Source organism: Nanorana parkeri, unplaced genomic scaffold (assembly GCF_000935625.1).
Source record: "Nanorana parkeri isolate BGI_ZX_2015 unplaced genomic scaffold, ASM93562v1 scaffold475, whole genome shotgun sequence".
In the NCBI taxonomy this organism is placed as follows: domain Eukaryota; kingdom Metazoa; phylum Chordata; class Amphibia; order Anura; family Dicroglossidae; genus Nanorana; species Nanorana parkeri.
This window is the reverse complement of record NW_017306743.1, coordinates 893,063-918,513: the sequence shown is the minus strand read 5'-3', so window position 1 is coordinate 918,513 and position 25,451 is coordinate 893,063. Positions and strand designations below refer to the sequence as shown.

Genomic DNA, 25,451 nt, shown 5'->3' with positions numbered 1-25,451 from the left:
TACACATACAGCACAGCAATGAAGTAATAAAATGAACTAAGATCACACTAATCCAGCACTTTATTAATCTCACGTGCCCCACTCAATATGGCCGACGCTTGAGTGGGGCAACTCAGAATAATAACGTGCTGGATTGGTGGGATCCTAGTTCATTTTATTACTTCATTGCTGTGCTGTATGTGTATAGGCCAATGCCTTGGCTGGTGCTCGTGCAGAAAGTTTCTTGGGCAAACTCACCGGCCCAAGTGGCTCTGTCAGCTAACGAAGGGGGGAGGAGTCCGGTGACATCACAGACATCGACTTCACCGGACTCCTCCCCCTTCCCTTCGTTAGCTGTCACGGACATCAACGTCACCCGACTCCTCCCTTCCCTTCGTTAGCCGACGGAGCCACTTGGGGAAGGTGGGTGGAGTCCGGTGACGTCGATGTCCGTGACGTCACGGGATCGCCGACGGAGAGGTGAGTGTTTTCATTAGCCATCAAAATTATTTTAATCGATCAAAAAGTTTAACGATTAATCGACAAATGAATCTTTAATTTCCACAGCCCTAATATTAAGCATTTGTTAAAATATTTTAAGGCCATCCTCACCCTGCTCCCTTTCCATATCCTCCCTCCCTGTTATTCTGCGTTGTCTTCAACCCTCCCTTGGATTGATCCCCATCTTGATCTCAAATTCTCTGTTGCTCCTCAGATGCATGTTGATTGCTCTTTCCATGCTAGCGAGCTCTCCATCGCACTCTTTATTTGAGATTTGATTTCATATGTACAATGTGTGGTCCCTAATTACATGTTGTACAATGTACTACTTTGGAAAATGTAATAAATACCTTGAAACCTGAAAAAATATTTTAAGAGTTCAACTCGAAGGTCTCCTGGAGTTTGACAAACAACTTCTGCAGTTTGCTAAACGTTTGCTAAGAGCTTGTTATGTAACTCTAGGGTTGTAATGGGAATGTGATGAAAGTGCATGCTTACATGGTTTGCCACATTATCAAATTGATCCCATTATAGATTGGATCAGTTTATGCATATAAAAGTTGTTTGAGTGTGATTATACTTGAATAAAACACAAGGAAAAAGTGCATTTTCAGTTCAATAAAAATATGAAGAGATGTGATGGTGTACTGTGCGAAACCTACACCATTGGCCTCAGAACTGGTATTTCCCCTTTTAACATTATTTTTTTGTAGACATTTTACATAATATCACCCAGTCTTCAACATGGACTCAAAATGCCTTCAGTTGCAAGGTATTTGCGGGTTTACTTGCCCATCCCTTTACCAAATTTTAATGGAATTCAATTCAGGGCTATCACTAGCTATAACTATAAACATCCTCCATTTTTAAGCCGTTCCTTGGTGGATTTGCTAGTGTGCTTCAGATCATTATCTTGTTGGAAAGATCCATTTCTGTTTCAACTTCAGCCTTTAAACAGATGGGCTTACATTCTCATCATGCACCGCGTTTGCCACGAGTTTCTTTTAACGCAAATCGCGGTAGAAACGCGTGGCAAACGCGAGTTTCCAATACGCTGAAGTGTGAACCCAGCCTTAAGGGGGTTATTCACAAAAGGGTGAAGGCAGGATAGGTGAACAAGGTGAATTGGAGAATTTTTCCAAATCAACTGTGTTGTCCTAGATTGTTCACTTCTCCTGCCTTCTCCAAACTCTTCACCCTTTTGTGAATAACCCCCCAGGTCTTTGCCCATATGTTCAATGGCAAACTGTAATCTTGCTCTAATGTTCCTTTCAACATCGGACTTTTTTGCTCCCCTGCAAATCTTCCATGGAGGTTAAGTTGGTACAGTCTTTTTGATCATAGATGCATGCACTTTGACACCAACTATTGCCAAAGTTACCTGAAGATCACATGTTGAATGTTGGTGTTCTTGGAGACTTCATATAGCATCAATCAGCTCTTGGGCTGAATTCACTAGGCCGTCCAGTCCTGTACAAACTAGCTGTCATTTGAAATCTACATTACTTAGTAGTAGCCATTTTTCTTGGGGTACAGCAGTTGATTTAAAATAATTTGGCAGTCTTTTCAAATCCCTTGGCAGCCACAACCTTTCGGATGCCCATAGAAAGCTCTATTGATCTTGGTATGAAGATGCCACAAGTCTTTAGGAAAGCGAACACCGGACTCTACATATCGGAGTTGTAAGACATGCTCCACCTAAAGAGGCTCTAATCCATGGCCTGCTTATTTGGAGCAGCACTTTATAATTTCATAGATTTAAAGTGGTAAATGTATGGGAGTACTTGCATTTTCCATGAGACAAATCTGCTTTTTCATTAGAATATGAGAGTGCATAAATCGTGTCAATGTTATGACATTTGCTCAAGTACATCACCTTTATCTGTAGGTACTGTTTTTTGACTGAAGATTTCCCTGTTCAAATATGTTGAAAAAGACAACATTTTCCCATGGGGGTACTTACTTTTTTACAGTTTGTCTGACCACCTACTTAAAACCATGGTGATATATTACTCAAGTGCAGATGATGTGAATAATTTTGCGTGCATTGCAGGAGATATTGCCTTTTAAATGTAGCACTGGCTACAGAAAATGACGAGTCCATCCATACAAGTCCATACACTCTGAACGTGGAGAGAGAGCAGCATTGTCTGGTCTTTATTACAAGAGGTTCCTGCAAAGTGCAGGAGGCATTTCATGGTGGATTACTGTACACATGTGCAGAAAATACACAAATGGCACTAATATTTAAGAATGCCCATGGCAGTTGTATTTAGACAATTTGTGTTGTAGCATTAATTTCAGCTTTCCAGAAAGGTTGCACTTCAGTATTAAATGTTTTAGTAACAATTGAAGGACACATTTTATTTGGAAGATGGAACCACAGCATGTGGCAGACAGTCATCCAACAGTCCTAAAAGTGTGGTGCTAAAGAGTTTTTCAGGCCTAAAATTTGGAATATAACATGGGTACAAAAAATGAAAAAAAGGCCTCAGTCATGAAGGGGTTAACAGAGGCTGCAGCGCCCTAAAACCACCTACTAAACATGGCTGGGATGGTTATGTCATTCCAAGGTGCTGGTGATGGTTGGATTGGGGAATGGGTTTCACAGGTGAACTGTACAGTAGATGGCACGATCTCTTCTATCCTATCCAGTTTTTTTCCCCCCCCCCCCCCTTTTTTTCTTTTTCCTTTCTTTCCTTTTCCGATCATTTTGCACTCAGCTGGGTTCAGAGGGTCAAGCGATGAAGTGTCGTATTAGGATGAATCTTAGCATGGAGTTTTAGTTGGGTTGGTTTTGGTCTATTTGGTCTCTTTAGTCTAGTGCTGAATGGCGGCTTAGCCAGCTAGTGTATTGCACTTGGAAAACGGTATGAGGGTGTTTTTCTGTTTGTTTCCTTGGTATGTATAATCTTTGTAATTGTATTGATTATGCTTGTTTCTCCTACAATGTTATGCCTTGGAAATTTATAACAGTTTGAAACAAAAAAAAACAGAGCCACCACTTTGGCTTGCATAGTTTAGTGCGGAACCCTTTAAAATATTCACCATATTGCCAAAAGTATTGGGACCCCTACCTTTACATGTGCATTAACTTTAATGGCATCCCAGTCTTAGTCCGTAGGGTTCAGTATTGGGTTGGCCCGCACTTTGCAGCTATAACAGCTTCAACTCTTCTAGGAAGGCGTCCACAAGGTATAGGAGTTTGTCTATGGGAATGTTTGACCATTCCTCCAGAAGCGCATTTGGGAGGTCAAGGTACTGATGTTGGACGAGTAGGCCGGGCTCGCAGTCTCCATTCTAATTCATCCCAAAGGTGTTCTATGGGGTTGAGGTCAGGACTCTGTGCAGGCTAGTCAAGCTCCTCCACCCCAAACTCGCTCACCCATGTCTTTATGGACCTTGCTTGGGGCCATCCCCAAAACTGTTCCCATAAAGTTGGGAGCATGAAATTGTCCAAAATGTCTTGGTATGCTGATGCCTTAAGAGTTCCCTTCACTGGAACTAAGGGGCCAAGCCCAACCCCTGAAAGACAACCCCCCACCATAATCCCCCCTCCACTAAACTTTACATTTGGCAACATGCGGTCAGGCAAGTACCGTTCTCCTGGCAACTGCCAAACCCCGACACGTCCATTGGATTGCCAGAAGTGTGAATGGTCACTCCAGAGAACACGTCTCCACTTCTCTAGAGTCCAGTGGCGGCGTGCTTTACACCACGGCATCCGGCGCTTTGCATTGCACTTGGTGATGTAAGGCTTGGATGCAGCTGCTCAGCTATGGAAACCCATTCCATGAAGCTCTCTACGCAATGTTGTTGTGCCAATCTGAAGGCCACACGAAGTTTGGAGGTCTGTAGCTATTGACTCGGCAGACAGTTGGCGACTTCTGCGCACTTCAGCATGCGCTAACCCCGCTCTGCCATTCACTTCAATGGCCCGCCACGCCCCCTCCTGCCCCACAAAAAAAGTGAGCTAGCCGCAATGAGAGGCAATGCGTTCTGGGTAGAATCGGGCTGGAACGCACTGCATCTGGTGTGAACAGGCCCTTAGGCTTGGTTCACACCTGGGCGTTTTACAGCGCGTTCCTACGCTCTGTAAAACGTTCAACATGTGAAAACCAATGATTGCCTATGGGCATGGTTGCCACCTGGGCATTTTACAGTGCGTAGGAACACGCTGCAAAACGCCCTACGCCCAAAGTACAGGAGCTTATTTGGGACCTATTTGCCGCGCGTGTATCTATTGGGATACAGCCAGGTAGCCCTCGGAAACGCGCGTTTGTCTAACGTGAATCGCGGTAAAAACGTGCCACAAATGCGCATATTCGATGCGCCTAGGTGTGAACCCAGCCTTAAGCTTGTCGCTCCAAAAAAGTACATGATCTGTTTTTTGACCCCCAAAAGGCTTCAATCTGAGTGCCTGAAAATGCACTTAGGGTGTAGGTTACAAACATTTTGTGAATAGTAACTGGCTTTCTATTGACTAAAATAATGTTCCAGGCTGAAACGCATGCAAATGCTGAAAAAGCCTAAAAGTCACCAAAGACGCTCGACTCTATGAAAACTGGGCCTTAATCTGACAAAACCAGAGCTGTGATTTTTTTTCCACAAATATTTTCTTTTGGGAAATGTAATGAAATCTATTTTGGGCATAGCAAATTGATCATGTACACACTCTGCGATATTATTCCAGACTCTGTTTTTCAGGTAGACGTCCTTTGTTGATAGTGTGATGATAGTGTTCTACATATTGTACAGAGTAGGAGGTGGTGTGTCTGAGCAGAGCGAGCAGCTGAAGACAAAAGCCGCTTCCTGTCGCACTGCACAATGTTGTATCCAGAGCCCCTGATTTATTGTCCTTTTACAAGCTGAATTTCATTATCCCTTGTTGAAGATGAAGGAAGGGGGAGGTGTGCCTGTGTTAAGAGAAGCTTTTAATGCTGCCTCGTAATGTGTTTGCAATAATCTGCCTGGTAAATGGGCAGGTTGCTAGTTTTTCAAGTTCTGGAAGTAGGTCATCGGAGTGGCAGGGACGGTAATCTTGTGCAGGTGTGTGTTGTGTGGAGCCGTGCCAGAGGAATAGTTGATGAAGTGGCTTTTGTTTGCTTTTTCATTATTGATGGATGCAAAGTAATCACTTTCAAAGCCATGTACATGGATCCTAAACATCACTTTACAAACCAAGGAGGGGAAAAAAAAAACCCAGCAACAGAGCAACCTCTCCTGTATTTTGAGTGGTTTGACGTTTCACCACCAACTTTCTAGATTTGCTAGTAAAGTGGACAAATTCTGGGTCTCCAAAATCGGGATTTATGGAATATCAACATGCTTCTCTTCTCCTTTTCGAGGTTTGACTGATTGGAAATCAAATTCTTCACCTCAACCAATAGATAAGGTCCAAAACCAGTGGCAACTAATCATTAGGCATTTGTCATCAAGGCTCCTGGAATTTGTCAAGTCTTGGTTCATCCTTCCTTTGAGTGATAGAACAGGATTTACATTTAAAAAAAAAGTTTTGGATAGATAAGGGAGAGTTATAACCCCTGTCAGGTTTTTTTTGCCTTTGGGGGATTTCGCTTCACTTCCTGTCTGAGTCACAACAAGAAGTGAGGCAATCCCTCCAAAATTAGGGAAATCTCTGGTGGTCAGCAAGGTCACCCAAAGTAGTGTCCCCATTGGAAGATTTCCCATCTATTCCTGTTGACCCAAAATTTGGGAATTTCTCTCACTTTAAGTAATATCGGTCACCAGGACAAATAGGGGGTGAATCTCCCTAACGGGGTCACAGACCGCAGTAAAATCCTGGCAGGGGTTCTAATCCATCTCCACTCAATTCAAAACTAAAACCGTTTGGGCTTTGGTTGTAATTTAGGAAAGAAGCTTGTTTTAAAGTGGAGCCGTCACCCAAAGATTAAAATAGGTTGAGTACTGCCTGCGATTTTCCTTATTTCTTGGCCCAGTAACCAGAGGAAAGATGTTTCATGGGAACCCAGCAATTTAAGTTGGTTTAAATTTTACACAATTGGGCTTTCAAAAAGTGCTTTTATGTCTATATTTTTGAGAACTTCCACTTCACTTCTTGTCACTGTGTCCATATAGGAAAAATCTTCCCGACAGGGACACACAAGCAGTAAAAACACGGTACTCACACTAAAGGTGCCTGTACACCTATCGATTGACTTTCGGAAATCCTCCACGAGTGGTCTTTCAAACGATAATCGATCAGTTGATGGGACACCCAACGATTTTAATTGCTGTACGAATTTCCTCGATCGGTCAGGCTGGAAAACCTTTTTCGAATGGAACTAAAATCGATGGATTAATGGCGCTTTTGTACGAATAAAATCACAGCGAGAACACTGCACATGCGCAAATGAAAATCCGTTCTGTCGATCAACGAAATTCAGTGACTTAAGGTGGCCATACACTCTACAACCATCGCAAGACTTTAGTCTTGCGATGGTTGTACAGGGATTAAAAAAACGTACGATCTGCCTATCTTGGACAGGCAGATCGCACTCTCGATCATCGCAAGCCCGCCCCCCTGAGGGGCGGGCTTCCGATGACCGCAATGCTGAACGGGCAGTGTGCGCGTGCGCACTCCGGCCCGCTCGGCATTTGTCTTTTTCCGAGCACCGTTCTAACCAGCCGAGAATCGTACGATTCCCGGCTGGTTTTCGAACATGCTGGTTCGACAGAAGACGTGCGACCGTACAGTAGAAACGGTCGCATGTCTCCGTTCACACTGCTCGATTATCGTACGAAAAACCGATCGCATACGATTATCGTACGATAATCGTGCAGTGTATGGGCACCTTTAGTATTGCTAACGAATGATTATCGAAAATGGGATTGGTCTATGCATGATGGGTTATTTGAGCTAGAATAGAACGAGGGTTCTTGGCTGCAACGAAAATATATAGGTGTATGGCTGGCTTAAAAGAGAAGTATGTTAGCTGTGACTGACAGTCACCGCTCTCTGCAGGGGGATGATCGAGAAGTGAGCGAACGACGGTATGCTTTCGCTCACTTCCCGATCTATGGAGCCGACGTGTGCCAGTTTAACTGTCACACGTCGGCTCGAACTAATGAGACTGAGCTATTTTCACTCACCTCCTTCTCCTTTAAGGCCCCATTCACACTGAGCGATTCGCAAATCGCGCGTATGTCGCACAATTTGCATTTTGCGCAATATTGCGTGGTTTGTTGCGCGATATCGTGCAAATGGTTGAGCAAACTAGAATCGCGACAAAATCCGCTCCCAAAAAGGGTCCTGCGACAGCGACAGACAGAGCCCCATTGCCATGCATTGGAGAGCGATATCGCGCGGTAAATATCCGCGATATCTCGCTCAGTGTGAATGGGGCCTTAAGGTTGGTGGTTGTTGAGAAATGCAAACTGTCACATGCTACTATCTTATTTGGGTGCATTGCATGTTAAATTATTATGTTGCAGTGCATGTAGTTTTTGGCACCTAGTAGAATGTCGAACTGTCTTGCCCCATCATCTTCTTGGTACACTACTGCACACCTCTACGTGTGCAAATTGTGACATATACAACCCTTCTCTACAGCATTTCATGTAGAGCATTTTTGCGTTGAATTAAAGAGCCAGTTCTGTGGAGAATCTACTAGAGCAGGATTTGGCAAACGCCGGTGTTCTATCGAAAGCTCCAACTACCTCACTTCCGGTGCTCAAAGACTGGAGTTCTGTACAGTTGCAGGGCGAATGCACGCATAGCGTTTTCAGAATACTCGAGTTTGCCACCTGCTGAATATTGCTAAAATGCAGCTGTACAGAAGCTCCGTCAGTCTGTGTTTTGCAGTCTAACGCCGTCTGGTCAATATCTCCAACTTGCAAGTACTCGGCAGTGAGGTAGTTGGAGATTTTGACGAGTTGGAGCTTTCGATACAACACCGGCCCTCCTGTTGTGGTGTAACTACAAATCCCATGAGGCAGTGCAAGACTGACAACCACAGGCATGACTCCCAGAGACAGAAGCATGATAGGACGGTAGTTTCACCACAGCTGTGGAGGCCTGGAGTTTGTCTATACCTGCTCTAGAGGATACGAGAAGTTACTAGGAGCACTAAGGCCCCATTCACACCTATGCGTATTGTAATATGCGCGTCTGTCGCGCGACCGTCACGCGTTTTTTTACCGCGATTCGCGGTAAAAAAGTAGTGCGACCGTCGCGAGATTCCAAAGGCTACTTGGCAGTATACAAATGGAAAATGCCCTACAAAACGGACCAATACGCAGCAAAAAACGCTCCGGGACCTTTTCATGCGTGGGCCGTTTTGTAGTGCGTTCGGGACGGGCGGAAATACGGACAGGTGGGAACGATACCATTGACTACAATGCTATTTATTTTTTTGACCGTTTTGTAGAGCGTTCATCGAGCGTAGGACGCGCTACAAAACGGTCAGGTGTGAATGGGGCCTAACTCTCCATATACCCTTGCCTGCAGTGCAGTGGTTTCTAACATCTCAATGAAAAGAAATGTTTCCTGGTACTCAAAGTAGAGCTACCATTGCTGACCCCCTTCTGATCAGACTAGATTTTCTGTTTTTTTTTGCTGACCCACTCAGTTCAATTTTGTTTTAGGACAGGTTCCCACCTTTTTCTGGACCAGATCTGGTCCCGAAAATGTTATGAATCTGCCCACAGTTCCAGTCCATTCCAGACCAAACAAAATGAGACGTGTAGTATTTTTCTGGTCTGGAACGGAGGACTGCGCTGGTGTGAACAGAGGCCAGAAATAGCATAGGGATACATTAGGATGCATTTTGGGTCTGGAAACAATCTAATCTGGTCTGGAGATGATGTGGTGTGACTGGTCCCTATATCATTGAACAACTTGAACCGGTATGCATATCAAGTAAAGTCTTATGTCCTTATGTACATACTTGTTCCGGGGGACACAGTTTAGAAGCCAGAGGGTAAACATTTTAGCCAGGCAACTAGCATTTACAGAATGAGTAGTAGCAATGGAACCCTTCATGTATCTCTCAGGAAAGATTTGTGAACTTCAAATGTTCTAAACACGTTGTCTTCAAATGTTCTATACAATCAAATGTTTTGCAGGCTTTTATGTTCTACAGCACAATGCCCATTATTCCAGCAATTGAGAGTATATATCAAATATTGATTCACGTGATCAAATGACAGTGAAATGCCTCTTCTATTCTGCTAGAGCTTTTGCTAATGGGTGGCTGGTGATCATGAAGTACTCTGAGTAACAATGTAAAGGGGTGTAACTTACCTTCATCTATGCAAGCTGGTTCCTTTTCAGAGCCGTAGGAAAGGTGTTCAGTCATTTATAGAAAGTTGTTCCATTGCAGATGGCAGCAAGCTATCTTTTGAGTCTGCAATCTAATAGGATGTATTGCTCTAATCGAGGTAATATGGGAGTGTGGTACGCATGCTTCAGATCACATGTGGTGCTGCAATACATAATTGTGTCAGGACGCGCAGCCAAGGATTTGCTCCTCTAGTGGAATCCATCGACAAGTATGTGATAGCTTAGCTTGTTCTAACTGTGTATGGTAGCAGTATGGGCCTCGTGGGAGTTCAAACTTGTCTTGCCCCTCAAAGGGGTACAGTGGGACTTGAAGTCAAGGGGGGATGATGGTAAGCTGAGGCATCGCTGCCGTCTCGCTCTTCCCATCTGTGTAAAATAAATGAAAGATCCAGCAGGGAGAGTGATGCCCCCTTGCAGTGGCTGTGGTATGTATGTCATGCAAGGAACACACATGCAGTGATCTTTAACGTCTTCCTTGTAGGTTCCTAATTAGGCCAGTTGGTGGTTTTTGTATCTGCAAGAAAACTGCAAAATTGTTGGCTTGACCTAATAAAAAAAGAATTTAATATATGAAATGATATCTACCACCTTATAGCAGTCACCCCAGTCTGTCTGTGGTTTCCTACCAGCCAGCTCATGCATATCTGATCTATATGAAGTGATGGAAGTATGAATAATTTAGAAACTAGCCTTACTTCTGCAGGGGTAAGGCGTTTAATGTGTGCTATTATTTGGGATTAAATCCTGCCTTCTAATGACCTGAAAGCTGCACTCTCTTCGGAGATGTCTGTTGTGTGAGCGTTGTTATTCATTTCCTCCTTGATTGTGGATTCCTGTTTCAAACACTGAACTTTGTATTTAAAAACAAATACACGTGTAATGCTGGCCATGCATGGCTTGAATTTCACTTCCTGCTGAATTGGCCAGAATTTGGGTCATGGGTGGCCTTGCAAGTAATACCCACCTCAACAATATTTTGAAAGGTTTAAACATCCACTAAACCAGGCTGAACAGTGACTGCATCCTATCAGATGTTGTCACTATTCATGTATATAGGCAGCTGCCTAAATACAATAGCCGGCATGGATGGAGGAACCTAGCGATCCGATCCATGAAATTGGCTATAGCAAGTTTAACTCTTGTTTTTTACATTACATTAGAAAAATTGGCTGACATAACTTGACTTTTAAAATGCCATGTTATAGAGCACACCATCCAAAATAGTGACAAGTGAAGAGATTAGGGTTTGATCACCTTGTTTATATACTGCTTTCTTGTGAGAAATGCCCCCATTGAATGGGAGAGATCCGTTGTTTTCAGCTAAGCTCAGGGGTAGTCTTCTGATACTTCAGCTGTTGTGGAACTACAAGTCCCAGCTGGGTAAGTCTATGAGACATTGATGAAGACACTGAGAGAACATCCCTCACAGCACCCATCCAGTCATCGTCTGTAATAGGGCCTAGGTCAGTGGTGGCGAACCTTGGCACTCCAGCTGTGCCAAAACTACATATCCCAACATGCATCTGCCTCTTGGAGTTATGTCTGTGGCTGTCAGAGCCTTGCAAGGCCTCATGGGACTTGTAGTTCCAAAACAGCTGGAGTGCCAAGGTTCGCCATCACTGGCGTAGGTCGTTCTCCCACTGACTCCTGGCACTCAAAGGGGATTGTAGTGTCGAGTTGGTTAATAAGCAATTATATAGATAATAAATAATGCCCTTAGTATTGCAGGCAGCAACAAGGGCGTCCAGGACCAGTGTTGGGTGGAAGTGTGGAGAAGCGTTACCAAATTGGGTCGTCAGAGCATGTCTAAGTTGCACAACAAGTCCCAGCTACAGGCATGACTCCCAGCGGTAGAGGCATGATGGGATTTGTAATTTCACCACAGCTGGCATACCAAGGCTTCCTACCCCTGAGCTAAGCCATTGTTGACTTTTTGTTTTAACTTCTTGCTCATTCTATTACCAGCCATGTTCTACTGGTCTTCATGTAAAATCCAGTGGTTTTGCATCCATTAGTAATGGCTTTGTAAAACCATTTTTGTGCTCAGTAGGGCTGCAGCTAACGATTATTTTCAAAATCGATTAGTTGGCAGATTTATTAAGTTCGATTAATCGGATAAAAAAAAAAGGCTCCAGTGATGGACTACTAGTTTGTATTGAGATTGTAGTCCATCACGGGAGCAAGCTTGGAGCGGTGGAAGTAAAAAAAAGTGTGGTGTGGAATATAGTACATTATACAGAGGCGCAATGCAAAATACCAGCAGCTTTAGAGGAATACAACAAATCGCAGCAATAGTACACTATAGTGTACTATTGCTGGGATTTGTAGTCCTCTGTAGCTGGCGTTATTCTGCATTGCGCTGTATAATTTATTATTGCTGGGATTTGTAGTCCTCTATAGCTGGTGGTATTCTCCATTGCGCTGTATGATTATACGGCGCAATGCAGAATACCACTGACCAGTTATAGAGGAACTACAAATCCCAGCAATAATACATTATACATCGCAATGGAGAATACCACCAGCTATAGAGGAACAACAAATCCCAGCAATAGTACATTATACAGGCTGCTTAATGTATTATTGCTGGGATTTAGTGTTCCTCTATAACTGCTGGTGTTCTGCATTTTATTGTGCATGGTATCCTGCATTGTATAATACGGTGGCACAATGCAGAATGCCACCAACTAATGTATATTCTGGTCAGTGGCGTAACAACCGGGGGGAGCGCCGGCCGAAAATGGCACTGTTGGCTAAATGCCGAAAGTGTCATTTTCCTGCAGAAACATCGGTGCGGTGCATCCGTGCTTTCTTTCCTCCCCGCTGGGCGCTGCTCTGTGTCCCAGCGGGGAGGAGAGAAAGTGACAGCCTGCGTGAGGAGAGCGCTGTGAGCGGCCGCTGTCTCTCCTCCCAGACCACTCAGCCGCCTATCACAGTCCGGCAGAGCGGTGTGGGGGTGGAGACAGGCCGCGCTGTCACAGGAGGCGGAGCTCTCCTCCCGCTCGCTCAGCCTCCTGTGACAGCGTGTCAGAGGAGAGCAAGTGCAAACACTCAGTGATCGCTGAGTGTACATAATTGAGGACCTGGTATGTGTACTGTATCCCCAATTATGAATGAATGGGAAGTGATCTACATCACCTCCTGTTCATTCATAATTGTAGTTATAGTAAACAATGTACTCATGTTATGAATGAACAGGAACACTCAGTATAGAGGATTCCTGTTCATTTATAACAGGGGCTGCAGAAAAAAAGATTGAGGACTCTGTGTTCTAAATCTCTTTTTTTTTTTTCTATTTTAAAAGGGAAATATCAGGGGTCTGTTTAGACCCCCAATATTTCCCCGAAGCCCCTAAAAGTAACATATTAAATAAAAATATTGAATAAACAAAAATAAATATAAACTTTTAAAAAAAGTTTATAAAAATAAATAAAAATACAATGCCATTATAGAACGTAGAATAAAACATAGATAAACTTAAATGTTCTATTCTTAGTTCTATAATGGCATTGTAGTACTTTCAGGTGTACAGTAAATAACACAGCTTCATAACATATCAGCTAGGGAACTACAAGTCCCAGCATGCCCTCATTGCCCCTGTACAACAACCAGATATTGCCGTTCCCTGGGTGATATGTGTGTATGTGGGGGGGTTTTGTACAGGGACAATGATTGCATGCTTGGATTTGTAGTTCCCTAGCGGATGTGTGTGGGTGGGGGGTACAGTTTCAAGGGGTCCTGACTTTCACATCGGGCGCCCTCGGTTGTCTGCGAGATAGCAGCGAGTGAGGGAGCTCACGGCAGCGGCGTGCGCGGCTTCAGTGTCCTGTGCGGTGGGCGTGGCTTCAGCGTCCTGGGCGCGTGGGCGCAGCGTGTGACGTACGTGCGACTCAGGCCGTGTGTGGAGCCCCGAACAGGCTAATCAATAGCCGACGAATCGACGATCGAAAACGTCGACAACGTTTTCGATCGCTGATTTTAATCGACTTAATCGATTAACTGTTGCAGCTCTAGTGCTCAGAACAGAGTCCGAATAGAGGCGATACTAAAGCTGTGGGAAACTGCAGTTCACATACATATATGCCTGTAAGTAACCAGTTAGCCTTACTGGACATATTTACTGGGAGTTTCCAAGTTTTATACTTGTGACTTGATGTGCTCGCTGTTTAGAGTAGATGATATCCGTTTATAAATAGCTGACAGTGTACCTGTTCATTCGCTGTATTACACCTAGAGTTTTCCTTATACATGTTTTGCTCTCGGCCTTGAAAGTGTTGTCAGATTGTCCAAATCAGGAGAGCAGCCTAGGGTGAAGCAAGATGGTGAAGCAAGATAAGCCAGCAGCCACCACATCTGAGAAGCTGCAATATATTATGTGTTTGTTTTTTGGGTTTAGCTGCGGTTTAAATATTTGCAACACAGCAAAATACAAGGACAAGAGGTTTTAGATGGTTCACTACTGCTCCTTAAAGGAGAACTATGAGGTGAGTGCTTTTCACTCGCCTCATAGTTCTAGCCGACCTGTGACAATGAGACTGTCACAGGTCGGCTCAGTAGATCGGGAGGTGAGCGAACACATACCGGCGTTCGCTCACCTCTCGATCCTGTCACGGCTCTCTGACGTGACAGGGGAGGGGCTGGATTTCCCCCGCTCCGATGCGCCAGTGCTGACTGGCGGAACGGACGGGGGATAGAGGGCCTCAGCTGTGGCCCCTGACATCATCAATGGGCCACATATAATGCTTAGTATATGTTATGCTAGAGGGTACTGTCAGAGACTGCAGACATACTGGTGATAATAATGGCTGGAGACGCTGGGTGCGCTACATCTGTGGTTGGAGACTGTGGATGTGCTGCAGAAGGTTGAGTAGGCTAATAGAAACCACTGTTATAACCTCTTGAAAAATAAGTTCCCACTGCAAGGGGTCTACAGCCCCATTCACACCAGAGCATATTGTGAACATGTGTCAAACGCACAAAAGTTCGTGTTTCGATGTGCATTCACGATATGCTCAAACCCAGAACGCTCTTAAGTTGCCATTAATGGGTAATGGCAGCCCTAACGGGGCCAAGCAAATGCGTTTTTTTGCATGCACAAGAATGCTGGCGGGAAAAAAGTGGAACACATGTCAAATTTGGGACTTGTACTACTTTTATGCGATTGGCACGTGTTCAGGGACCCAATGGGGATCAATAGGGACGCATGCCAAACGCAGGAAACAAAGTCCCGCAAACGTGCACAAACACGTGTCCCCGCTGCGCCCTGGTGTGAATGGGGGCTAAGGGCCTCACAGCAAGTATCAAAGGTTTGCATTCTGCCTTGAAGCCGCAGATTGGGCACCATGGCCTTTAGCTTGGCCATATACTGGCTTGAAGCAGGACTCAAGCACTCTTTGGACCTCTGTGTTCAATTTTTCAATAAATTGTCAAAGGCACCGGTCCAAAAACTCTTGGTAGAACAGAGACTTCAGACAATCTGCTGTGGTCACTGTTTTGGTATTCTGACATTGGCACAATAGACAGGGAGAGTTGTGTAGTCCTATAAACCAACTTTCTGTCCTAGGCTGACAGCTCTGTTCCTTAATGGATACAGTCAGAGAGCTTGTCATCTAAGGACAGGAAATGTTACTGGTCAGTGCTGGGTGGGGTGCACAGGCAGTGGACAATTCCTTCGCCCGCTCTCGTATGGGATTTTTTTTAATGCTCATGTCGCATCTATGAATGAGGACTTAGAATGGCATATGGTAGTCTTGCTTATTTGTTTTCTCCTTTCCCATGTCAACTAATTTGATGCCTGGTCTTCAGTTTCTGCACTGAGTTGGGAAAACTTTTCTATTTATTTTTTAGTGCCAGCTCCTTTTGTTTGCTATAAGATGACTGCTTTGTGCTTTTGCATCTGTGTTTTTAACTGTGAGGGTTGTGACCTGCTGTTTGGAGCAAGGTTTTGGATGGGTGGGAGTTTTATTCTGTTTATACTCCTGTATATTATTTTTTTCTGTCAAAAAGGAAAACAGTTTTTTGTTAGCTTCTGTTTTTGTTAATAAAAAAAGTATTTGATTTAAAAAAAATTTAAACAAAAACACTGCATTTGGGCTTTAATTAAACTATATGACGCCTGAATTCTCAGCAGTTTAATTTTTTTTCCTTTTCACGGTTGCCCAAGAATGATATTCATATTTATTTCTTTTTTTGTTTTTAGTTGTTGCATCCTGAGTGCATCTTCTTGTAGAGTTCTTGGTTCCTTGTATTTTTTGGACAACACTTGCAGCCTTGCAGCGGTCTTTCAATGCAGTTTTCTTCTCCTTTCTCGCGCCCTGCTGGATCCAGCTAGAGTAAGTGTGATGTGTGCTTTGCTTTTTACAATGTTTCAGATTTCTATTGTTTGATCCATTTACCTAAAGAGAACACCAGTGTTCTCAGAATCTCTGTTATATGGCATATATGTTGCTCCCACTCGTAAAGCTGCAGACATCCTCCATGTGCATGTTCATTTGGAGACTAGTTTGGGCAAGAAGGTCACACTCTTGTCCCCCAGCAAACACAGGAAAACTGGTGCAGGGTGAAATCACCACAAATTGTGTACAAAGATGAAATTTATATTGGCTTAAAAAAAAAAAGCCTACCTTTTAACGGATGATAATAATAATGTGCAAAGAAAGTTTTTAAGTAATGATTATTGTGGCATAGCTGCCCATTGTTCTAATTTGGGAATATTGGATGTGTCATGTACATTCTTTTGTATGGAAACCGATAACTGATAAATTCGATTTTTTTTTGTTTCTCCCTGTCAGTCATGTTTCTGGCATTAAATTTGTGAGCCGCTGATGACAGCTATTAATTTAAAGGGGACAGTCTGCTGAACAGTTCTACTATAAGCTGATGGTCGCTTTTATAGTAGATATAACTGTAAATGCCAGGTCCGTACGACGTACTGAGCTGGCCAGCTGGAAGCACTTTTGTAGCTCCGTACGACGTACGTCCTTGGCAGCGAAAGGGTTAAGTTTATTCGATTTTGCTGGGAAGTATTTTATATTTCTATTCTTTATTAGCGTTACGTGTTTATTGAACGTCTCAATGCCCAATTCACTTCTTCAGTTACAAACCTTTTTTCCTCTGCAGCTGAAGGAATAAGAAAAATCTGAAAATGAAGGTGGATAGGACGAAGCTGAAGAAGACGCCAACAGAGGCAGTAAGTATCCTTGAAAGTGTTTATTCTTCCTTTAAAAAAAGCGAAGTAGATTTCCATGTGCTTCCTTCATTGAGTTTTTATGTGGTGTGTTTTAATAGCATAATGCATGTTGGGTTCACTTTTAGCCCTGTAATCTACCATACCAAGGGGTGGTATTAACAGGCTTTTGTTTGCGTCCTACCAATTTTGCATTCTCATACAAGTCTATGGGGATGCAAAACCTGTTTGATGCAGGTCAAATGTCAAAAGGTAGTCAATTGTAGGTCGTGTACACTTGTCACTGACATCGGAATAATGTTAGAAGCATCTCAAACTGATGCCAACTACACAAGCCTGAAGGCCTGCTTAAACAGGGCCTTAAACTGTTGAACTTGTTAAAAGCACAAGGAAGTGTGCTGTAAAATGCAGAACAATGTGTTACATAAGCTGCACTGTAACACACACACACACACACACACACACACACACACACACACACACACACACACACACACACACACACACACACACACACACACACTATAGATATATATATCTTGTAAATCCTAGCTTGGCTCCTCACTACTGACCGTCCGTGGCCAGCACAGTGCTTACATCAATGGGTATTGCACATCCTTATTTTCATTTATTGTAAACTTTGTATTCCAGACTTGGCTTTGTAGGTACATATTGCAAGGCCCTCATTCCTATCTTTGCTTTACTCCATAAAGAGTTGCTGTCATGGAATAAGCCTGTGTGTTTTACATGCAGCAACACGTAATATGCACATGATATGTTGCAGGTCAGTGACTGTCGTGTTTGGAATAATGATAAATGCGAAGGAGGGTGCATCTAGTACAGTGAGTGAGGAGCACCTTAGACAAGGAATTGCAAACCTTGGGTGTTGAAATTCGTTGTTTATTTTTGGTTAAATGCATGTCCTGCACATTTTCAGGGGCTTAAAGCACCCCCGAAATATGTTGGCTTTACTTAACTTACCATAACTAAATGGATGTTAACATCCAAGCATTGCAATCTGCTGTCTAAGGTGCTCCTCACCCAGTCAGCCATAGCGGTTTTCATGTATCTAATCTGACAATTCCTTTTAGCCCACACCAGTGATGGCTGTCCTTTGGTCCAGCCACACAAACAGAACATCCAGACACTAGAGTGAAGCACATCAGGTTGCAGTTCAAGATGGCAGTGATTAGAATACTGCAACTGTATGCCTGTCAATGGGAGTTTAAATCTCCAAAACTGATGCATGATTTTTTTTGTATGCTAGTATTGAAAGGTTTGACTTATTAATTGCAACTTGGTGTGCTCACCTTAGATGTGCCACAGCCTCCTGATGGTGCCATTTATATCTTGCAGGTTTGTATCTGATTGAAAACACTCTTCTAGCTCTCTAATATGTTGAGCTTAGTCCAAATATCTGTATACCATCATTTCAAAAGCCATTAACTGAAAGGTTAAAGGAGTTTTACATCTATTTGATTTGGGTGCAACATTATGTGCCCTAGCTGGAGAGGTTGAATGTGAACATGGCTGTTGCCCCTCCCCTCTGGGATGAAATCTTGCTAGGAGCACTGCAGTAGTTCGATACCTGAAATATTGCTAGGATCACTGCAGTAGTTTGGTACATGAGAAATAAAGCTTTTCCATTGTTGTATACAATATTTATCTGTCTCCATTGTTGCAGAAGGTATTTATCTTCATCTCTTTTTCCCTACAGCCTGCAGACTGCAGGTCTCTGATTGACAAGCTGAAAGTTTGCACAGATGAGCAACTTCTGCTCGAGCTACAGCAGATCAAAACATGGAATATTGGAAAGGTATGTGATCTATCACCAATCTTCAATTTTAACTGGTGATGAATCTCTTATGATTTGCTGCAACTTTTTCTTGTTTGATGTAACCCATTTTATATTGTCATGTAAGTGTCACTTATCTGTTATTGAAAATCACTCTATATGTTAGAATCCAGTGAGTTATTTACCAATTGATCCTTTTCTGTTTGTGTAGTGTGAGCTCTATCACTGGGTGGACCTGTTAGATCGCTTTGATGGGATCCTAGCGGACGCTGGGCAGACTGTGGAGAATATGTCTTGGATGCTGGTGTGTGACAGACCTGAGAAGGAGCAGCTTAAAGCACTTCTGCTGGCAGTCCTCAACTTCACTGCCCTGCTCATTGAATACAGCTTCTCTCGGCATCTCTATAGCTCAATTGAGGTATGTCTTCATTGTATAGGCTTTCCCAAAACACTAAATAAGGTAATTTAGTAAAACAGTTAATACATACGCATGCATTAAATGTTCACATGCTGCTTTTTCCATTTTACCATAAAAAAAAAAAGCCACACATCCCTGTATTGTGTCACTTTTGACCTGCTGTCATTTTTACACACACGCCTATCACTTACTGGTCGGTAGGCACTCTTATTTGCTCAGATTACTGACTGAAATATTTTCAATGTAGTTACATCTTAAACTAAATACTTGCGGTGACAGGAATTAAGAATCAGTACTGTGTCTGCCTGCTGACTACGTTGACTGATGAATACCAATTTTGTGAACTGCAAGAGAAAGGATCACTCAATATAAACCATTCTTATTTCTAGCTTGTTTGGGTCGTGTACGAGAATTTAAGCTTTAATGCCACCAAGTTCATATGTATGAATTTCCACTCGCCCTCTCTTTATTTCCACTCGCCAAATGTGAGCGGGCGAGTGGAAATTTTGAGCCATATATATATGAAATTCACTGAAATTTTGGCCACCGAAACATTTTGCTTGAAAATGGCACTTTTGGCAAAATGCAGAGTGCTATATTTCAGCCAAAATAGCTGTGCATCCTGCTTTCTCTCCTCCCCGCTTGGCCGCTGCTCTTTGTCACCTCTGACAGCGCAGCGTCCAGTGGGGAGAAGATAAATTGTCACAGGAGGCAGAGCGGGGGAGTGGAGTGCTGTGAGCGGCCGACGTCTCTCCTCCCGCACCGCTCAGCCTCCTGTGACAGATCAGGAGAGCGACAGTGTGGGGGCGGGGACAGCTGTCGGCTTTCACTGGAGGGGTGGGTGATTCAGCAGACTGAGCTCTCCTCCCCGCAATGCTCGCTCGGCTTCCTGTGAGAGTGTCAGGATGGAGAGCGGGTACAAGCACTCAGTGATCACTGAGTGTTTGTAAATAATTGAGGGCATAGTATATTTACTGTGTCCCCAATAATTAATGGGAAGTGCTTTACATCACTTCCTGTTCATGATTGAGGACATGGTAAACATACTATCTCCACAAGTTATGAACAGGAACACTCAGTATAGAGGATTCCTGTTCATTTATAACAGGGGATACAGGAAGAGATTGAGGACTCCGTGTTCTCAATCTTTTTGTATTGTTAAAGGGAAATATCAGCGGTCTGTTTAGAGCCTCCATATTTCCCGGATGCCCCCAACTGTAAAGTAAAAAAATATAAATTAAAAAATATATATTTAAAAAGGTTGGAGAAAAAAACATTTTTGGTTTCGGCCTGACATCATTTTTTTTTATTTTTTTTATTTCGATTCTGTTTTGGTGTTTAGATTTTCATTTTGGTGCACCTGTAATTAATAAAATACACACACACACATGAGCTGTGTCACATGCGGATGGAGGAGTATATAGAACGTTAGCCAGACTTGCTACAAACCCCTGTGCAACCAGCTCAGTGTTTTGTGATAACAGAATCACAGTTAACACCTCCGACTCTTTTCTCCATAAGAACGGAAGGAATGGTGATTTGTTGTACAAATTTCCCAACAACTGAAAATCTGTATGTAGTAAGGAGTGCTTCCAACATTTCGCGTGTGACAGCACAACAGGAGCAAAGATTTTCTATGTAGCTGCTTAATCCATAAATTCCCCCTACAGTTGCTCTAAAAGCATTGAGACAATAATAAACCTGCCCAGTCACTTCTTGATTGTGCACTTAATATTCTATCTTGATAGCGAAGATAAATTTGTTGTAGATCTTTCAAAATCTGTCTCAATTGCTCAGAAATGCCAGAATGAGAGGCACAAATACATATGCAAGTCATTTGCTACATAAGAGATGGTTTAATTTGCAGCAGAATGCTACAATTTTCAATTGACTTGCTTGACTAAAGTGATATTAAAGCCTCAATTTTTTTTTGCCCTTTAAGTGGACCCTCCCGTTGCTGCTTTTCATTAAAACTGTTCAATTCCTCGTTTTCTAGTAGGTCCCCGCAGCAGTACTCCCCCTGCACAGGTGCCACCATCGGTCTAACTGAGGCGCTCGTGCCCGCTGTGGCTGTGTGCGTCCATAGACATACACAGCCCTGTGGCAGGCCACGCCCCTTCCCTCTGATTGATGGCAGAAGGAGCCTATGGCTCCACTGCCATCAGTATCCTCCCCCTGCAACACAGAAGTTCGGGGGAACGGAGGATCGCTTCGGGACTGGCGGCGAGGACGAGCGTCGCTGACAGGTAAGTGCGGGGGGGGGGGGGACTGGGGGAGAAAAAAAAGTTGCTGGGCCGTTTTTACCGTAATGCAGAGAATGCATTAAGGTAAACGCCCAGACCTTAATACTACTTTGACTTCACCTTGTGTATTTTTTAAAATTTCTATTGGCTGTCATAAAAAAGGGTTTTAATTTGCTGACACGGTTTTGTTTTTTTACCCTTATAGCACTTAACAACGTTGCTCGCCTCTTCTGACATGCAAGTGGTGCTAGCTGTGCTAAACCTTCTCTATGTCTTCAGTAAAAGATCTAATTATATCACACGCTTGGCCTCTGAGAAGAGGACGCCGTTGTTATCACGACTCCAGCATCTAGCTGAGGTGAGCTCTTTGTAACATATTTTCATATAACTTTTATGTACATAGATAAACAATGTTATTTTTTTTTCCCTCACTCTTCATCTTGATTGTTTTCAGAGCTGGGGAGGTAAGGAGAACGGCTTTGGTCTTGCGGAATGCTGCAAAGACATGCAGATGTCGGTAAGATCATTACTGCAGATTCAGTAGAATGTTTACATAAATTGCAAGCTGGTTTATCTAAAAGATCTATACCGGAAAACTGACTGGAGGAAAATAAATGATTGTGTTTTTGTGCTGATCACCACACCGTTTATTTTCTATAATAAGAGGATAGAATCCTAATAAAACTGCCATGAATATTCAGATAGCAAAAATGTGAACCTTAGAAATTCATAAATTGTGTATATGTAGTCTGTTAAACAAACCAGGAATTAAATGGACAACCTGCAATGATTTTAATTGGTGATTGCTACTTGGATTTGCTTTTTGGTGGCTACACAAATTAAGTGTTGGAAGTGCACTAAATGTAGCAAAGTAGATGTTGAATTTAGAAAATGAAAATGGCCTAATTTTCTAGCAATTCTGCGTACCTTACATATATTTTAGTGAACTCTTTTGTTGCTGATTTTGCCTTATTCTTGCTATGCGTTTACTGTTAATAAAGCAGACAATTAAGCAAAATTTCTTGCCAGCAATCTGCCCCAAATCTGGGGAAAAGACGCTCTAGCACTGTGCAAGAATGTCTTCCCGCATGATTTCTTAATAGTTAATTAAGGGACACAGGTTTGAAGTAATGCCGAGTCGTCTAGGTTATACTTCTGCTCTCAAGAGACTGGACACTGGCAAACCCCTCTCCTATCATGCTTTAGTTTTTTTGCTAGTGTCCTAGGAGAATGGACCTCTTTCACTCTGAGAGAAACAAACCTTTCATTCTTACAAGACTTATGAAGACTTTTTTGTTGTTGTCGTCAATCAAGTGTCTTGATGCTGTAGTGTTAAGCATGGTTGCTTTTGCAGTGTTCTAAATCAGTCAGTACTTGACATTGTCTTGAAGGCTTTACCTGGACCCTGCTGCGGGTAAGCCACGGGGGTGGCCTGTCTGGCGGCCCTTGAACCCAGCCCAAGAATTGCAGAAGTCCCTACTTCCATCGCTCTGGAGGATTCCCACCAGATATGCCAGCCTGATAGACAGGGTGTAAAGGACACCTCCCCAATCACTGCATGGAACATTGTCTGTGGAGGGAGCCTGTTTCCTGATCAACAATAGTGTAACTGACCAGGATTCATTTGGACATTGCCATAACGGTGTCATACATCAACCATCAGGGAGGAAGCAAACATCTTGCTGCTCAAAGAGAAGTAGACCAGATTCGGAGTTCCAGTACTATCCCCCGCGCATATTTCCGGAGTGGGAAATTGGTGGGCTCACTTCCTCAGTCGACAGTATCTTGACCCTGTAATGTTCTCTTTTTGCTAGAGGTGTTTCAAGACCTTTGTTGTAAAGTATGAAATGCAGGACCTGGACCTCCTGCTTTCCAGATTCAATAAGCAGTTGGGCAGATTTATTCTAGGTCTAGGGATCTGATACATAGCAGCGGATGCTCTGGTCGCTCTGTGGGATAATTTTAACCTGGTCTATGCCATTCTTCCTCTGAAGCTTCTTCCTTCGCTGCTTTGCAGACACTTTTGGTGAAGTTGTCTTGTTAGTAGATTCACCCCAGCCTAAGTGTAGGCAATCTGATGTAACACTTGTTACCCCCCTTGCCTGTTCCAGCAATCTCTCCTCCTTTGTGGTTTTGGCCACCTTCTCTTTTTATTGTGGATGCATGTCCCAGCCCCATGCATTCCTATCGGTAAGTCATACTCTGAGTGACTGTTGTAGGCTGCTGTTAGTTTGGCCTATCCATTAAAATGAATGGGACTAGCCCTGCACAGTATCTTGGGTAGGTGGCTGGAACAGGCACAAAGGTAAGCATTGGACCAGGTTTTTTGCACTCTGGGGGATGAGGGCATTTATTACATGGCATACCTATTTGTCCTTTTAATGTTTGTCTAGTAGAAAGGAGAGAGCGCCACTTTTTGCCTGGAAATAGTTTATATTTACCATTATGTTATGTTAAACCTGACAAAATAAATGCTCTGAAAATGGTACTTTGGGCAAAATGTTGAAAGTGCCATAACAGTCAAAAATGTCGACAAATTCATTGCATCGCTAGGCTTCTCTCCTCCCCGCTGGTTGCCGGTCTGTGTCCAATTCGATGCCCGCTGCTCTACCCTGCCTGTATCGGCAGAGCCAGCGGGAATCCAAAGGAATACAGACCGGCAACCAGCAGGGAGGAGACGGCTCAGAATGCTGAGTGGAGCATTGCAGGGGAGTTGTTGTCTGTCACAAGAGGCCAAGCTCGCCTGTGCCGCCCTGCTTGGCCTCCTGTGACAGCGAGTCAGGATGGAGAGCGGGTTAGGGGTTGATCACTGAGTGTAAATAACTGAGGGAATAGTATGCTTACTGTGTCCCCAGTTATGAATGAACAGGAAGTGCTCTACTATAACCACAGGTTATGAATCTACACGAGTATTCAGTATAGAGGCGTCTTGTTCATAGCAGGGGCTGCAGAAAAAGATTTAGGACTTGGACAAAAAAAATTAAATGATGAATAATGTAAACATTTTTATAAAAGTTTAGAAAAAAAACCCTTCATTTTCAATTTCCATTTCGGCCTGACAAATATTTTTTTTATTTTCGGTCTATAAATTCCATTTCGGTGCATCCCTAGTATAATAGCACTACTAATACTTTGGCCTTGCTGCTGTCTTAGGTTTATCAACCCCTTTATAACTTATTTCTACAGAAATATCCCCCCAGCGCCACCACTCTACATTTTGAATTTTATGCAGAACCCGGGTCCGAGGTGAAAGTTGAAAAAAGGGTAAGTCTTTAGTTGGTTTGTAGATCCTGTATGTCTTTGTATAGAGCTGGTTTGGCAGATGAAGATATGATGATGGGTTCGAATATGGTTGATAAAGTTTTTTTTTTGTATCTTTTGTTTTAGACGTCAAGTAACACACTACATTATATTCACATAGAAGAGCTTGATAAGGTAATAATCCCGAACTTTTTCTGGCTGTGCAAACTAGCAGATTTCTGTTCAGTCTTCTGCCAAAGGACTAATTCTACTATTTGTTACTAATGAGTGAGTTTGCTTTCTAGATTTCTGAAAGTCCCTCGGAGATTATGGAGTCCCTCACTAAATTGCACAGCATTCCCAAGGACAAACAGGTAGAGTGCCATTTTATCCCTTATAGTGGAGTAGTAGGATTGAAAAGATGCAGTCTCCCCTGCCCTTGCTTTGTGGCAATGAAATTAATGACTTCTAGCAAATTGGTTTCTTTAAACCAAAGATAAAATCTCATCTGTATCAGTAGATGGGCTTACTGTTTTTATATATTTACTCCAAGTTGTATGTATTAGGCCTTGTTCACACCGAAAGCGTGTGCGTTCCAGAGCGCTAGCTACTGGAACGCACGTCAATCACTGAGAAATCCCCCCTGCACTTTTTGGGGAGGGGGCGTGGCGATGCATTGAATTCAATCGCACGGCTTCCATGCCCATCCCCCCTCCCCCCCGCCCGCAGTGCGATCGAACGCGATCAAGCAATAGGCAAGCCCTATTTTTTTCAATGGAACGGAC

At 43.3% G+C, this 25,451-nt stretch overlaps 1 protein-coding gene across 1 annotated transcript in view; it reads left to right on the top strand.

Moving 5' to 3' along the window:
- The window catches only part of HUWE1 (HECT, UBA and WWE domain containing 1, E3 ubiquitin protein ligase), a 121,077-nt gene that overhangs the window by 12,980 nt on the left and 82,646 nt on the right, over positions 1–25,451 (top strand). Inside the window, 9 exon segments of the mRNA XM_018560716.1 lie at positions 15,984–16,116; positions 16,904–16,973; positions 18,688–18,786; positions 18,977–19,183; positions 21,632–21,784; positions 21,881–21,943; positions 24,613–24,690; positions 24,814–24,861; positions 24,972–25,040. Coding sequence (XP_018416218.1) covers positions 16,929–16,973; positions 18,688–18,786; positions 18,977–19,183; positions 21,632–21,784; positions 21,881–21,943; positions 24,613–24,690; positions 24,814–24,861; positions 24,972–25,040 — 762 coding nt within the window. The 5' untranslated portion in view covers positions 15,984–16,116; positions 16,904–16,928.